This window comes from Leucoraja erinacea, chromosome 23, assembly GCF_028641065.1.
Source record: "Leucoraja erinacea ecotype New England chromosome 23, Leri_hhj_1, whole genome shotgun sequence".
Taxonomy (NCBI): domain Eukaryota; kingdom Metazoa; phylum Chordata; class Chondrichthyes; order Rajiformes; family Rajidae; genus Leucoraja; species Leucoraja erinaceus.
The window spans coordinates 9,040,950-9,058,176 of NC_073399.1; the positions used below are offsets into that span (position 1 = coordinate 9,040,950).

A 17,227-nucleotide genomic window follows, 5' to 3' on the forward strand; every position below is an offset into this window, starting at 1 on the left:
TCTATCTTCGGTTTAAACCAGCATCTGTAGTTCCTTCCCTACACACATGTTGCATCTTCAACTATTCCCTTTGAAGGGCGTTTGGCTAATGTTGTAAACGCCTCCTCGCCCTTGCCGCTCAGCGACTGTGGCGGGGGAGTGAAGGGGTGGGGTGGGAATCCCGGACCAGCCCGGGTCAATGACTAAGGGTGGTATAAATAGAGGCAGTGGGAGGTATAAAGGCGAGTGCGTTTAGAGCGCAGGACAGTGACTGCCGAGAAAGGAGCCAGCGTTGCAAGGTGCCCGTCTCTCTCTCTCTCTCCCCCCGCTTGACTTTACCGGGTCCTAGCCGTTGCCATGAAGTATTACACGGGCCGGTCCAGGTACGCTGCGCCCCCCGCCCGTCTGAAGACCACCCGCGCCGTCCATTTCTCCCACGACATCGTCTTCCAGGATCACATTCGCCAGGGAGACCTGGAGCAGGTGGGACGGTTCATCCGAGCAAGCAAGGTGAAACTGGACACTATCTACATCTCGGGTGAGCGAGCGGCTGGTGTGTGTGGGATGGGGGTGGGGAGGGAGGTCTCTCTTGCCCAGAGCAAAGGGGAATCGAGAATAGAAACATAGAAATTAGGTGCAGGAGTAGGCCATTCGGCCCTTCGAGCCTGCACCGCCATTCAATATGATCATGGCTGATCATCCAACTCAGTATCCCATACCTGCCTTCTCTCCATACCCTCTGATCCCCTTAGCCCCAAGGGCCACATCTAACTCCCTCTTAAATATAGCCAATGAGCTGGCCTCAACTACCCTCTGTGGCAGAGAGTTCCAGAGATTCACCACTCTCTGTGTGAAAAAAGTTCTTCTCATCTCGGTTTTAAAGGATTCCCCCCTTATCCTTAAGCTGTGACCCCTTGTCCTGGACTCCCCCAACATCGGGAGCAATCTTCCTGCATCTAGCCTGTCCAACCCCTTAAGAATTGTGTACGTTTCTATAAGATCCCCTCTCAATCTCCTAAATTCTAGAGAGTATAAACCAAGTCTATCCAGTCTTTCTTCATAAGACAGTCCTGACATCCCAGGAATCAGTCTGGTGAACCTTTTCTGCACTCCCTCTATGGCAATAATGTCCTTCCTCAGATTTGGAGACCAAAACTGTACGCAATACTCCAGGTGTGGTCTCACCAAGACCCTGTATCAGAGGACAGAGGACAGACCCAAATAAAGCTAAAGTGAGTAACTCAGCGGGCCAGGCAGCATCTCTGGAGAAAAGGAGCAGGTGAAGAAAGTTCCCGACCCCCCACAAACGTCGCCGATCCATCTTCTCCACGGATGCTGCCTGTCCCGCTGAGTTACTCCAGCATTTTGCGTCTGTCTTCGGTGTAAACCAGCATCTGCAGTTCCTTCCTGAACATTTAGTCTAGAACCAGAGGACATTGGGTTAAAGTGAGGGGAAGAGTGGGGGGCTGTATACCTGACCAGCGTGGGAGACTAGTTATGGGTTGTACTCCCTGAATCACTCCATGTCTATAATCAAAGACTTGTCCCACCCCGGTCATTCCTTCTTCTCCCCGCTCGCTCCCATCGGGCAGAAGGTACAGAAGCTTGACAGCGCGCACCACCAGACTCAGGAACAGGTTCCTCCCCTCTGTTGTCAGGCTTCTGAACGGTCCTTCCATAAACTAGGGGGGGGCACTGTCCGATTTACCTCTACCCCATTGTGGACATTGGACTTTATCTCTGGGAACTGACGCGCTACAATGCTGAGAACTATATTCTGCACTCTGTATCTTCCACTTTGCTCTCTACCTGTTGTACTGGAGTTTGGCTTGGTGGTATTTATGTTGGGGCTTTTTGGATAGCCGGCAAAGCAAAGCTTTTCACTGTACATCGGTACAATGCCAACAATAAGCAGAGTCTAAACTTAGACTTTTGCTGACTGTTTAGCTTTCTAACTCTTCGGTGATATCCACTGGATAGGTTCTGCCTGTCTCTCCATGTGCTGGTCAATAACATGGAAGAGTTTTACAACACAGGAGCGGGCCCTTCGGCCCACAAAGTCCGTGCCACCCATGATTCCACCTGCCTGCTCATGGTCCATATCTCTCCGCTCCATGCCTGTTCATGTGTCCATCTAAGTGCTTCTTAAACATTGCTCTTGCATCGACTTCCTCTGGCAGTCTGTGTTGCTCCACAAGGTTAATTCCCGGGATGGCGGGACTGTCGTATGCTGAGAGAATGGAGCAGCTGGGCTTGTACACTCTGGAGTTTAGAAGGATGAGGGGATATCTCATTGAAACCTATAAGATTGTTAAGGGCTTGGACACACGTTCCCGATGTTGGGGGAGTCCAGAACCAGGGGCCACAGTTTAAGAATAAGGAGTAAGCCATTTAGAACGGAGATGAGGAAACACTTTTTCTCACAGAGAGTGCTGAGTCTGTGGAATTCTGTGCCTCAGAGGGCGGTGGAGGCAGGTTCTCTGGATGCTTTCAAGAGAGAGCTAGGTAGGGCTCTTAAAAATAATGGAGTCAGGGGATATGGGGAGAAGGCAGGAACGGGGTACTGATTTGGGATGATCACATTGAATGGCGGTGCTGGCTCGAAGGGCCAAATGGCCTGCTCCTGCACCTATTGTCTATTAACTCAGCGGGCCAGGCAGCATCTGTGGGGGACATGGATGGGCGACGCTTTGGGTCGGGGCCCCTTCTTCAGACTCCCCTGGCAGTGTGTTCCAGGCGCCCATCACTCTCTGTTTAAAATTAAAATAAAAGATGCCTTGTAAATCACACATCCCCCGCCTTAATCCCTGGCCCTCAACTATTTGACGTTCCCACCCCCCCCCCCCCCCCCCCCCCCCCCTTCAGAAAAGGAGACTGGCTGACTAACTGGCCGATAGCCCACCGAGTCCCTTCGGCCCACCGTGTCCATGCCGACCCATTTCACCAGTTCTTCTCCCCCACCCACGAAGGGCAATTTACCGAAAGTCAATTTGCCCACAAACCCGCACGTCTTAGGGATGTGGGAGGAAACCGGAGCACCCGGAAAAACATTTGCGCGGTCACATGGAGAACGTGCAAACTCTGCACAGACAGCAGCGCTCGCAGTCGGGTTCGATCCCGGGTCTCTGGCGCAGCGCCGGAAACCTAGGATTCACTGCATTCACTGTAAAGGCAGCGACTCTACCGCTGCTGCCAGAGACCCGGGTTCGATGCCGACTACGGGCGCTGCTGTCTGTACGGAGTTTGCAGCATCTGCAGTTCCTGGTGTTTGAAGTGATGGGGCTGGCAGGCTGCGTCTAGGAGACTATAGTTTGGTTTGTGTTTTGATTCCAGGCATGGCGGCGCTACACGAGGCTGTTTTGACGGGAAGTCTGGACTGCGTCAAACTGCTGGTCAAATACGGGGCGGACGTTCGTCAGAAAGACGAGAACGGCTGGACACCCCTTCACATCGCCTGCAGCGACGGACACGCCGAGATCGCCAGGTGACGACCAGCATGGCCCACACCAACGTTTCAAGCAACTTTAGACAATAGACAATAGGTGCAGGAGGAGGCCATTCGGCCCTTCGAGCCAGCACCGTCATCCCCAATCAGTACGCTGTTCCTGCCTCTCCCCATATCCCTTGACTCCGTTATCTTTAAGAGCCCTATCTAACTCTTGAAAGCATCCAGAGAATTGGCCTCCATTTCCCTCTGAGGCAGAGAATTTCACAGATTCATAACTCTCTGGGTGAAAAAAAATGTCCTCATCTCCGTTCTAAATGGCCTACCCCTTATTCTTAAACGGTGGCCCCTGGTTCTGGACTCCCCCAACACCGGGAACACGTTTCCTGCCTCTAGCCTGTCCAATCCCTTAATAATCTTAAAATGTTTCAATAAGATTCCCTCCCATCCTTCTAAATTCCAGCGTATACAAGCCCAGCCGCTCCATTCTTTCAATATATGCCTTATACAGCATGGAAATAGGCCCTTCGGCCCACCGAGTCCGTGCCAACCAGTTTCAGTTTAGTTTATTGTCACGTGTACCGAGCTACAGTGAAAAGCTTGTTGCTGCGTGCTAACCAGTCAGCGGAAAGACTATACATGATTACAATCGAGCCATTGACAGCGTATAGATACATGATAAGGGAATGTAATGCGGATTAACCTACAAACCCTTACGTCTTTGGACGCTGAGCACCCGGAGAACCCCCCCCCGCGGGTCACAAGGAGAACGTGCAAACTCCGTACAGACAGCACCCGTAGTCAGGATTGCACCCGGGTCTCTGGCGCCGTGAGGCGGCAACTCCTACCGTTGGAGTTTCAGGGTTGGTGTCCAACGATGCAAGAGGTTATAGGAATAGAATTAGGCCATTCGGCCCATCGAGTCTACTCTGCCATTCACTCATGGCTGACCTCTGCCTCCTAATCCCATTTACCTGCCTTCTCCCCATGACCCTCGACACCCGTTCTGATCAAGAATTTGTCAATCACCCTGCCCTTAAAAACATCCACTGACTTGGCCTCCACAGCCCTCTGTGGCAATGAGTTCCACAGATTCACCATCCTCTGACTAAAGAAGTTCCTCCTCAAGTTACGGAAGTTACGGAAATGGGGCCGAAAATGACCCATGAATCTGCCCATGACCGTACTACGTCCTTTTCGTCGAGTAGACTATCTTGCTGGCTATAGGATCTTTGCCCGTAAGTCCTCGCCTCACTCTGACCTCTCCACCTTCACCCCGCCAGGTATCTGCTCTCCCAAGGAGCCCAAGTGGACGTGGTCAACGATGACGGCGAGATGCCCAGGGACCTGATTGATCCGGACGATATCGAGCTTCAGGTGCTGTTTGAGCCTCGAAGATCCGTCTGAAGAGAAGACGTGTCAACCCAATTCCCCAGCTGAGGAATGCAGAGATACAGAGATGCTGCCTGACCCGCTGAGTTGTTCCAAACCCTCAGCTGCAACTTGTGGATGGTGAACTGCAGCAAGGACTGGACTGTGAGGCACAACTCAACTCCCTGGCCTTGCCCTCTCTTGTGCCTTGGTTTGGTGTTTACCAATGCTGTTGCTTCCTTCATTTTAAACTTTTTTTATCAAAAAAAAGTTTGTCGACTTTAAAGGACATTTTTACTGCAAGTTACATTTAGACTTTCAGCCAGTGATGTTTAGGATTGGCCACTATCGCCTGCTCCAGCCTTTACACCGAGTCTTATATGCATTGGAGTCTTAACCCTATGTGTGGGAAAGAACTGCAGATGCTGGTTTAAATCGAAGGTAGACACGAAATGCTGGAGTAACTCAGCAGGACAGGCAGCATGTCTGGAGGGAAGGAATGGGTAACGCTTCGGGGCAAAGAAAGAAGGGTCTCGCCCCGAAACGTCGCCGATTCCTTCTCTCCAGAGATGCTGCCTGTCCCGCTGAGTTACTCCAGTGTTTTGTGTCGATCTTTGGTGTAAACCAGCGGCTGCAGTTCCTTAAAGCCCTGTCCCACGGTACGAGTTTCCATTGTAAAACGTATCATTCACATAATCTCGCTTATTCAAGTGCAAAGTTTCCAATCTTCCTGGTGAATAATGTTTACTGATTTTTAAAGACAAGTTTCCCAAATATATTGGGGACATTCTCCCTCATATCTTCACCTCATGTTCCCTGAAAAACTCCTCAAATCCCATCTCAGTCTTCACACATTCACCCCCCATCCACCAATGTCTGAGTATTCTAATGTAATGCAAATTGAAATATTTTACCAATTTGTTGAAATTGTTATGACTTACAGTTGCATGTGAGGGACGATGCTTTATATATTTATAATGAATAAAGTCATACATTTTGTTATTAAGAGTTGCAAATGTTCCATTATTTTGTAGGCTGCATGTGCTGTTCCCAGAATGGGGAATGTGGTCATGTATCTGTCTGAAGAAGGGTCTCGACCCGAAACGTCACCAATCCATGTTCTCCAGCGATGCTGCCTGAGCCCCTGAGTTACTCCAGTATTTCGTGTCAATAGATAATAGGTGCAGGAGTAGGCCATTCGGCCCTTCGAGCCAGCGCTGCCATTCAATGTGATTATGGCTGATCATCCTCAATTCTCCCCATATCTCCTGACTCTGCTATTTTTAAGAGCCCTATCTAGCTCTCTCTTGAAAGCATCCAGAGAACCTGCCTCCACCGCCCTCTGAGGCAGAGAATTCCACAGACTCACCACTCTCTGTGAGAAAAAGTGTTTCCTCGTCTCCGTTCTAAATGCCTTACTCCTTATTCTTAAACTGTGGCCCCTGGTTCTGGACTCCCCCAACATCGGGAACATGTTTCCTGCCTCTAGCGTGTTCAAACCCTTAACAATCTTATATGTTTCAATGAGATCACCTCTCATCCTTCTAAACTCTGGTGTACAAGCCCAGCTGCTCCATTCTCTCAGCATATGACAGTCCCACCATCCCGGGAATTAACCTTGTAAACCTATGCTGCACTCCCTCAATAGCAAGAATGTCCTTCCTCAAATTAGGGGACCAAAACTGCACACAATACTCCAGGTGTGGTCTCACTGTGGCTCTGTACAACTGCAGAAGGACCTCTTTGCTCCTATATCCGATTCCTCTTGTTATAAAGGCCAACATTGGCTTTCTTCACTGCCTGCTGTACCTGCATGCTTACTTTCATAGACTGATGTGCACGGACCCCCAGATCCCGTTGTACTACCCCTTTTCCAATGTGTGAAGCTGGCCAGGGGGAAGGGCTGGGGTGCTGAGGGAGACAGCTGCAGGTTGGCAGTGCTGAGGCGGCCGAGGAATGCGCTGCTCGCCCTTCCTTAGACGGGGGGGGGGGGGGGGGGGGGGGCCACAGGTGTTTTGTTGTGGCAACGATGCTTCACTGACAGCTGCTTCACTGACAGCTGCCTGTGCAATAAAGTCGCCCATCACCCTCTCTGTGTCACCGGCTGTCTGAAATAGCCCGAGCTACACGGGGAGACTCTGCTCTCTGACCGTTAGGGCCACTGATGGGCCATCATCGTAGGATTCACCCCGGAGTGATTCAAAGAGTTTGTGGCCGGTGTGAGAGGGGTCAGAGATGATCTTGCCCGCTCGCCTCCTGGCCTTTGCAATGTACAGTTCATCAATGGAGGGAAGGTTGCAGCCAACAACCTTCTCAGCTGATCGGACGATTCGCTGCAGCCTCCGGATGTTGTGCTTGGTGGCTGAGCCAAACCAGACCATGATGGAGAACGGTTCCTCAGTATCATGTGCTCAGATGTACAGTGAAATTATTTTCCTGCATGCAGTTCAGTAAAGTGCTGCACAACTCTTGTAGTACAAAGTGCATAGAAGTGATCCACTGAGACCGCATGCAAGAGTTACCAGGTTTTGGAACCATTTTCAAATTCAACCTCATTGGGACTTCTGCAGCCCCTGTGGCCGGGGCTCTGGAACTTCGGTCCAGCCGGCTGATCTGTTCCCATAGCCAACTTCCGAGGCCAACTTTGCGGGCCGGTGTCTCAGTACCGTTGGACTCCTCTCAGAGGCCGTGACCTCTGTTGGTCCGGCAAAATGGACAATCCTGAGAGGTTGCAGGAAGGGACTGCAGGATGCCGGCTTACATTGAAGATAGACACAAAATGCAGGAGTAACTCAGCGGGACAGGCAGCATCTCTGGAGAGAAGGAATCGGGTGGTGTTTCTTCCCTTCTTGGGAAGAAGCATCTGTAGTAGGGACTGGACGAGAAACGTCACCCGTTCCTTCTCTCCAGAGATGCTGCCTGTCCCGCTGAGTTACTCCAGCATTTGGTGTCTAATCCGGAAAGGCTCTGGAACCAAAGGTGATGGAAAATTGGTGGTGGACCGGGATTTTGGATTATTATTTATTTATTACATATTCAGTAGCTTGTGCACTTATATTTCTGCCGTTATTCCTCATTTTTTTGAAAGACACTGGGTTGAGAAATGGTTCTGTGAGTGAGTTCCACTGTGGAGGCACAACTACTGCTGAAGAGTTGGGACTCAAGGTGGATGCCTTGCGCCTCCTGCTGGCAACCGGCTGCAAGTGTTGCTCCGCAGAGACACAAGGGAACAAAGTGAAGACACAAAATGCTGGAGTAACAACTCAGCAGGTCCAGACAGCATCTCTGGAGACCAGGAATGGGTGACGTTTCGGGACGAGACCCTTTTTCAGACTGAGAGTCGGGGGGAAAAGGGAAACGAGAAGATATAGATGGTGATTATGGAGAGAAATGAATGAATGAAAGAGGGGTGGGAGGTTGCAACCTTCACGTGGTCCGCCCTATTTCGACGAATGCAATCAACCCGGCGTGCACAATCAAATAAGATCAAACAGAACAAGTTGTCCTACAACTTTAGGCTGTGCACGCCATACGCAAGAAGAAGAAGAAGAAGAAGAAGAAGAACGAATGAAAGAGAAATGAAAAAGTAACAATGATAATGGAAATAAGCCATTGCTAGGTGAAAACGAGTTACAATGAAATTCACCAGGACGACAATGAAACTACTACAACGACTAGGGTGGGAGAGGGACATAGAGCGAGAGAGAGAGGATGCAAGGGTTCTTGGTTTCCTGGTCCTCCAAAATATGTCCAAATGGAATTTAAACTGGAGGTTACTTGTATTTGGAGCATTGTGAGCCGTTTTGGGCTCCATATCTGAGGAAGGATGTGCTGGCTCTGGCGAGGGTCCAGAGTGTTTTATTATCATATGTCCCAGATAGAACAATGAAATTCTTACTTGTTGCAGCACAACAGAATATGTACACATAGTACACTGTAAACAATATGATAAACGAGAGAGAAAAAAAGTTCAGTGTGTGTATATAAACTCACAAGTACACACACATTTGTACATATTATGCCGAGAGTGAATTTTCTGTGACTGTCCAATAATGCTGTTAGTGGGCAGTCCTTCCACAAAGTTGTGGTTTCAAATCCTAGCCCTGCCAAATAACTCCATCTGAAGTCTGAACAAGGGTCTCGACCCGAAACGTCACCTATTGCTTGACCCACTGAGTTACTCCAGCATTTTGTGTCGATCTTTATCTGAGCTGTCGGCTTGAGTATTTTCACCCAAATTGCATAACTGTGGGCACAGCCGTTACGGCTGGCTATTGGCCCAGTTATTTGGAGTTCGATTTCCATCCTTAAATTTAAGTTTAGTTTGTTGTCACGCGTACCGAGGTACAGTGAAACGCTTTTGTCCCTTTCTAACCAGTCAGCAGAAAGGCTATACGTGATTACAATCAAGCCGTCCACATTGAACAGGTACAGGATAAAGGGAATAACATGAATAACATTTAGTGCAAGATAAAGTCCGATTACAGATGGTCCGAGGATCTCCAATGAGGCGGATAGTAGCTCAGGACTGCTAAAACTAAAGGTTACAGGGGAAAAAAACGGGGGGTGGGGTCGATGGGATTGCACTGAGAGCCAGCATAGAACTGATGGGCCGATTGGCCTTCTAGACGATAAGTAAATATTGAATTGTTTTGGACTGACTGTTGGAACTGAGGCGGAATAAAAGTGTCTTTTTCTTGCAGCTGGGGAGATGTTATGAGCAATGAGCCTCAGGGGCCAGTGTTGGCACCTCAAATATTGACATCAATGATGTGGATGAAGGTACCCGAGGGATGCTCGTTAAACTTGCTGACGGCAAGCAGAGGTAGTGAAGCAAGCCGAGGAGAACTCACCGCAAAGAGATGTAGAAAGGCTAAGTGAATTCAGTTCATTTTATTGTCACCTGCACCGAGGTACAGTGAAAAGCTTTTGTTGCGTGCTAACCAGTCAGCGGAACGACAATACACCATGTACAGATACATGACATGGGAATCATATTCGGTGCAGGATAAGTACGGTAAAGTCCGATCAAGGATAGTCCGAGGGTCTCCAATGACTAAATTAATGAATTAATGAGTTTATTGGCCACGTATGTACACATACAAGGAATTTGCCTTGGTGCTCCGCTCGCAAGCAACAACACGGCATACAATAACAATTAAGAATGACACATAAAACATTAAGAATAAAACATTATAGTTTAAACATGTGAATTAAATAAAATACCAGAGCAAAAGGAGGCCACAGACTTTTGGTTATTAAGATAGATGGTAGTTCAGGACCGCTCTCTGGTTGTGGTAGGATGGTTCAGTTACCTGATAACAGCTGGGAAGAAACTGTCCTTGTATCTGGAGGTGTGCGTTTTCACACTTCTGCACCTCTTGCCCGATGGGAGAGGGGAGAGTCAATTAGAGGGTAAAGGAGGAAAATGTGAAGTTATTCATCTGGCCAGGAAAGAAAGATTAAGATCCAACCCGTTACAGACTGGGCGATCTGTGTGTGTTTTTGTACACGATTCCCAGAGGACGAGTCTGCATGTACAGCTGCAAGCAGGTAAGCTCACAATGTTGTTCTCTTTGCACGAGGAATTGAATGCAAAAGAATGCAAGAGATTTTTATACTTCACTAAACAGAGGATGTTGGTGAGAACACCTCTGGAGTACTGTGGACAGTATTGATCTTCATAGAAGACACAATGTTAGTGTAAGAAAGAATGGGCGACATTTTGGGTTGAGATGCTTCTTCAGGTCTGAAGAAGGTTCTCGACCCCAAATGTCATCCATTCCTTCTCTCCAGAGAACTGCCTGTCCCGCTGAGTTACTTCAGCATTTTGTGTCTATCTTCGGTGTAAAACAGCATCTGCAGTTCCTTCCTACACAATGTTAACGTGTTGTCATTTGTAGGGTTAGGGTCTCCCTTATAGAGTGGTACAGTGTGGAAACAGGCCCTTTGGCCCAGCTTGCCCACACCGGCCAACAATGTCCCAGCTACACTAGTCCCACCTGCCTCCGCTTGGTTAATATCCCTCCAAACCTGTCCTATCCATGTACCTGTCTAACTGTTTCTTAAACGTTGGGCTAGTCCCAGTCTCAACTACCTCATCTGGCAGCTTGTTCCATACACCCACCACCCTCTGTGGGAAAAAGATAGCCCTCAGATTCCCATTAAATCGTTTCCCCTTCACCTTGAACATATGTCCTCTGATCCTAGATTCACCCACCCTGGGCAAGCGACTCTGTGAATCTACCCAATCTATTCCTCTCATGATTTTGTACACCTCTATAAGATCACCCCTCATCCTCCTGTGCTCCAAGGAATAGAGACCCAGCCTACTCAACCTCTCCTTGTAGCTCACACCCTGTAATCCTGGCAACATCCCCGTAAATCTTCTTTGAACCCTTCAAGCTTGACAATATCTTTCCTATAACATGGTGCCCAGAACTGAACACAATATTCTAAATGTGGTCTCACCAATTTCTGGTACAACAGCAACATGACCTCCCAACTTTAAAAACTCTGACTGATGAAGGCCAAAGTGCCAAATGCCTTTTTGACCACCTTATCTATCTGCGACTCGACCTTCAAGGAACCATGCACCTGTACTCCTAGATCCCTCTGCTCTACAAACCTCCCCAGAGGCCTATCATTCACTGTGTCGGTCCTGCCCTTGTTAGATGTCCCAAATTGCAACACCTCACGCTTCTCTGTATTAAATTCCAACAACCATTACTCCACCCACCTGGCCAATCGATCCAGATCCTGCTGCAATCTTTCACAACCATCTTCACTATCTGCAAAACCACCCACTTTTGTATCATGATTTGAGAATTAAGGGACAGAAGTTTAGGGGTAACATGAGGGGGAACATCTTTACTCAGAGAGTGGTGGCTGTGTGGAATGAGCTTCCAGTGGAAGTGGTGGAGGCAGGTTCGATTTTATCATTTTAAAATAAATTGGATAGGTATATGGACGGGAAAGGAATGGAGGGTTATGGCCTGAGTGCAGGTAGATGGGACTAGGAGAGAATAAGTGTTCGGCACGGACTAGAAGGGCCGAGATGGCCTGTTCCATGCTGTAATTGTTATATGGTTATCTCAGCAAACTTGCTAATTTTCCCATATATGTTCTCATCCAAGTCATTGATGTAGATGACAAACAGTAACGGGCCCAGCACCGAACCCTGAGGCACACCACTATTCACAGGCATCCAGTCTGAGAAGCAACCTTCCACTATTACCCTCTGCTTCCTTCCATGAAGCCAATTTGCTATCCATCCATAATCTTGTTTCCCTTCCCTCCGTCCCTGTAGATAGCTAGTGCATGTGCCTTTAACATAGTGACCTCACCACCCTTAACCACTCCCCTTATTAGGTGTATAATTGCATGTTCCCTCCCTGGGGTCTCTCTCTCTAGCTCCAGTGACAGACCACGTACAGCTAGTATAGCAATTATGTGAACAGTTAATAAAAGCTACAGTTAAGACAATGTGTTGTTGAGACTTCTTTACATGGTGTCTCAGCTGTGAGACCCTGCGCCTCCTGTTTGCCGGTTTTCTTTTAGTTTATACCCCAGTACCCTTATCCTGTTTCCTTCCCTCGTGCCATGGCAAACTCGTGCCGCAAGCCCGACCCGCTTGTATTTGATGGGGACATTGCCCATCGATGGGATGTCTTCCGACGTGATTTTCAGCATTATGTGACCATCGCCCACCCTGCTGCCACCGCTGAGACGCGTGCATCTCTGCTCCTCAACTTGGCCGGTCCCGACGCCCTGGAACGGTCCGAGTCGTTTGTGTATGCTGCTGGTGAGAGTGCCCTCGATCCGCTATGTCTCATTGCTAAGTTCACTGCCCTGTGTGATGTTCCCACCAACTCTATTTTGGAGCGTTTCAAAATGTTTGGCCGTCGGCAGAGCGCTGACGAGTCCGTCACTAACTACATCGCCGCGTTGAGGCACCTGGCTCGGCGCTGCCGCCTTGATGCCCTGACCCCCGAGCAGCTGACTCGTGATATCCTTGTATACGGCCTCCGCGATACCAAACTGAGAGCAGAACTTCTCAGAATGCCCGAACTTTCTCTGGATGCGGCTCTACACGCTGCACTCATGGCTGAAGCTGTCGCCTCTACCCTGCCACCCGAGGACACTCATGTCGACTTAGCCTCTGCCACCGGCCGCCCAAGAAACGTTGCCCCGCGGCGACAACAGGGTCCACCCCCACCCAGGTCAGGAGTCGCCCGCCGCTGCCCCAACTGCAACTTTGCTACCCATCAATTCAACGTGTGCCCTGCCCTGGTGAAGACCTGCAATTTCTGCAGAAAGCTAAATCATTTTTCTGCAGCCTGCCGAGCCCGCGGGAATCAAGCCCCCCCTTTTCGGAGAGTACCGGTCAACCTTGCTCAGGCTGATAGTACTGTCTCAGAGCACCTGCCTGATGATCTCACCCTTTCTGATATCAGTTCCTCCGAAGGGGAGGCCAGCGTGTTTTCGCTTCTAGACTCTCATGCTTTGGTTGCTAACCCTTCTGTCCGTGTGACCGTTAATGGTACGACCTTCTCAGCTAAGTTGGACACAGGCGCTTTTGGAAATGTTATGTCAACAAGCCTGTTTCGCAAGATAAGGTCTGGTGAGAAAGTGTCTCCTGCTCACTCCCGCCTGCATGCATATGGGGGAGCTGTACTCGTTCCTGTGGGAAAGACAACTTTGCACTGCAAGGTCCTGGAGGCCTCTCGGCCCCCTCACTTTCTACCTGCTAGATTCCGACAACGTGACCCTACTCGGCGCCCGAGCATGCCAGGACCTCGGTTTGGTCTCCTTTCATCACGACATCCATCAGGTACAGACCCTCATGGACCCCCTGCGTGAATACCCTGATCGCTTCGATGACAGGCTGGGCAAGCTGCCCAGCTGCTACAAGATTGCTGTCGACTCCAGCATAGAGCCTGTGGTCCGCCCGCCACACCGCGTCTCCTTCGCCATGAAGGACAAGGTGAAGTCTGCGTTACTGAACATGGTCTCCAAGGGCATCCTGAAAGAGGTGAGCGAGCCCACCCGGTGGGTCTCCACCATGGTGGTGGCGGCCAAGAAGGACAAATCTGAGATTCGCATTTGCATCAACCCCAAGGACCTGAACCTGGCAATCAAACGCCCGCACTACCCGATGCGCACAGTAGAGGACGTCGCTGCACAGGTTGGCCCGGCCACTGTCTTTTCGGTCCTCGATGCCAAAAGCTCTTTCTGGCAGATACCGTTAGATGAACGTTCTTCCTACCTGACGACCTTCAGCACACCGTTCGGAAGATTTCGATTTCTGCGCATGCCATTCGGCATCAACTCTGCCAGTGAGGTGTTCCAGCGGACCATAGAGCAGCTGTTCGCCGGTCTGCCGTGTGCTATCATAGTTGACGACATCCTGGTCTATGGCAAGGACGTGGCTGAACACGACCTGAACCTCCGTAAAGTCCTAGATCGGGCCCGGGACATTAATCTGAAACTTAACCCAAAGAAATGTCGATTCCGCGTTAAAGAAGTCACTTACGTGGGCCACGTCTTTACCGCCTCGGGGCTGAAGCCCGACCCGGAGAAAACTGCTGCCGTCTCTGGAATGTCCCCTCCTACCGATGTGCCCGCTCTGCAGCGTTTCCTGGGCATGGTGAACTACCTGGGGAAGTTTATCCCCGACCTCAGCGAACTGAGTGCGCCCCTGCGGGAGCTCATCAAAAAGGACACTGCCTGGGCTTGGTTCCCGCAACACCAACGCGCCTTTGACGTCCTGAAGTCCCGACTGGTCAGTACCCCCACACTCAAGTTTTTTGACCTACAGCACCCCATTGTTCTCACCTGTGACGCTTCCAAGTTTGGCCTCGGCGCCGCTTGCATGCAGCTCCACGACGGTCAGCAGCTGCCCGTTTCCTATGCGTCCCGCACCATGACCCCTGCCGAGCAGCGCTACGCTCAAATTGAAAAAGAACTCCTTGCTGTGGTGTTTGCTTGCTCGAGGTTCAAGGACTACATTCTGGGCAATACCTTCACGATTGAAACGGATCACCAGCCGCTAGTGACCATTCTTAACAAGCCGATCCACGCTGCTTCCTCCAGGTTGCAGCGTATGATGTTGCAGCTGCAACGGTTTACTTTTACCATCGTTTACCGAAAAGGCAAAGACATGTTCGTTGCCGACACACTGTCCCGCGCCCCTCTGCCTTCCTCTGCCCGGCACCCCTACGAGTCGTCGGACCTAATGGTGCTTAATGTCAACTTTGTGCCTTCCAAGCAGATGCAGTCCCTCGTCTCCCACACTGCCAAGGATCCTACCCTGCAGCTACTGTCCGACATCATCATCCAGGGTTGGCCTGAACGCCACTCCTCCTTGCCGGCCAGTGTAGTCCCATACTTCCTGGTCCGCGATGAGCTCGTCCTGCACGACGGCGTGGTGGTTAAGGGGCACAAGGTCGTAGTGCCCGAGTCACTGAGGGTTGCCTATTTTCAGTCTGCCCACAACGGTCATCCTGGGGCCGAGGCCACTCTGTCCAGCGCCCAGGGCCAGTTCTACTGGCCCAGCATGGCCAACGACATCCGGGAGTGGGTCTCTGCTTGCCCTTCTTGCAACAGCCTGGCCCCACATCAACAACGTCAGCCGCTGCTGCAACAACCTGCCCCTGATCTCCCCTGGACGGCGGTCGCTACTGACATTTTCGAGTGGCGTGGGAAACACTTCCTGGTCCTCGTCGACTCCTATTCCAACTGGTTTGAGGTCGACCAACTCCACTCCCTTTCCTCCTCGGCTGTCATCGGGAGGCTGCGTCGCCACTTTGCCACGTTTGGCTCCCCTGCTCGCCTCCAATCCGACAACGGCAGCCAGTTCACCAGTGCCGAGTTCCAGCGTTTCGCTTCTCAGTGGAACTTTAAACATTTTACCAGCAGCCCTGAGTACCCGCAAAGCAACGGCCTGGCGGAGCGTGCAGTCCGCAGTGCTAAGGGTTTGCTGGAGCACTGTCGGCTGTCCAAGTCGGACTTCCACCTGGCCCTACTTAATCTCCGCAACATCTCCCGCGACCCTGCCCTGGGTTCGCCGGCACAACGACTGCTGTCTCGCAGAACTCGCCCCCCCCTCCCTGTTGCCCAGCAATCCCTTGTTCCCTCTGTTCTCCCCCCTGCTACTGTCCAGGAGCGTATCACCACCAAGCATGACTCGCAGAAGCGCTCCCACGACCAGTCCTGCCGCCCCCTGCCGCCCCTGTTTCCCGGCCAGATCGTCCGGATGCAGACTGCCTCTGGCCACTACAAGCTCGCCACGGTGGTCGGTGATGCCGGCTCACCGCGGTCTTACTTGGTGGACCACGACGGGGTCATCTACTGCCGTTCCCGCCAGCATCTGCTGCTCGTTAACGAGCCCCGACCTCCGCCTGCTGCCCCCTTCTCCCCTCCCTTGTCTGTTTCCGCTCCTGCCGTTCCGCAGGTGCCCAGATCCCTCCCGTCGCCGTTGATTAAGCCCCCGTCTCCGCCTCCCAGCCCTCGTTCTCCCTCTACCCCGCCGGCGGGTGGGTCTTCTCCTGCCTCTTCTTCCCCTGTATCCCCGGTTCGCTCGCCTGCCCCGGCCCCGGCTGCTCTTGTTCCTGCAGGGGGAGGAGGTGGCGAGCTTCGCACCCGGTCAGGCAGGCTGGTCAAGCCGCCTGTTCGCTACGGGGATTTTGTTTAGCTCTGTAATCATTGTATGCCTGCTTGTAGCGCATGAGACGTGGTCGCCCTGTCACTGTTATATTGCTTTGTTCCAAGAGGAAGGATGTAGATAGCTAGTGCATGTGCCTTTAACATAGTGACCTCACCACCCTTAACCACTCCCCTTATTAGGTGTATAATTGCATGTTCCCTCCCTGGGGTCTCTCTCTCTAGCTCCAGTGACAGACCACGTACAGCTAGTATAGCAATTATGTGAACAGTTAATAAAAGCTACAGTTAAGACAATGTGTTGTTGAGACTTCTTTACAGTCCCCATCTCCTTTCTGTACTCTTGCTATTTAGAGCAAAATACAAAGTGCTGGAGGAATCCGGCGGGTCAGGCGGTATTTGTGGGGGAATAGACAGTCTGAAGAAGGGTCCCGACCTGAAACGTTGGCTGTCCAATCTCTCTTCAGATGCTGCTTGGCCGACTGAGTCGCCCCTGCACTTTGTTTTGGCCAAGACTCTGAGCGAAGGGGTCACCCTCTCCACCTCGCACACCCCTCTCTTCACACCCCAACCGTACCCACTTCTCCATCCCTCCTCTCCTCTCCATCCCTCCTCTCCATCCCTCCTCTCCATCCCTCCCTCCTCTCCATCCCTCCTCCTCTCCAATCTCTCACTCAGTCTCCATCATTCCCTCCCTCCACTTTCCTCCCTCCATCCCTCACACTCCAGTCCCTCTCCATCATTCCCATCCCTCCTCTTCATCCTTCT

The 17,227-nt window shown here is 51.1% G+C and overlaps 1 protein-coding gene across 1 annotated transcript; it reads left to right on the forward strand.

Annotated features, from left to right (window-relative positions):
- Nucleotides 1-230: 230 nt before the first annotated feature.
- Nucleotides 231-5,801, forward strand: LOC129708189 (protein phosphatase 1 regulatory subunit 27-like). Its single transcript, XM_055653803.1, has 3 exons — nucleotides 231-517; nucleotides 3,313-3,463; nucleotides 4,708-5,801. The coding sequence occupies exons 1-3, from the start codon at nucleotides 337-339 to the stop codon at nucleotides 4,829-4,831; spliced, it is 456 nt and encodes a 151-aa protein (XP_055509778.1). The 5' UTR covers nucleotides 231-336; the 3' UTR covers nucleotides 4,832-5,801.
- The last annotated feature ends 11,426 nt before the right edge of the window (nucleotides 5,802-17,227 follow it).

Bases quoted from the DNA above. Each gene is read 5' to 3' on its own strand.
- LOC129708189 (XM_055653803.1), top strand. From the start codon at position 337: ATGAAGTATTACACGGGCCGGTCCAGGTACGCTGCGCCCCCCGCCCGT. The intron at 518-3,312 runs GTGAGCGAGCGG...TTTTGATTCCAG, and splicing joins GGACACTATCTACATCTCGG to GCATGGCGGCGCTACACGAG. The intron at 3,464-4,707 runs GTGACGACCAGC...TCACCCCGCCAG, and splicing joins GGACACGCCGAGATCGCCAG to GTATCTGCTCTCCCAAGGAG.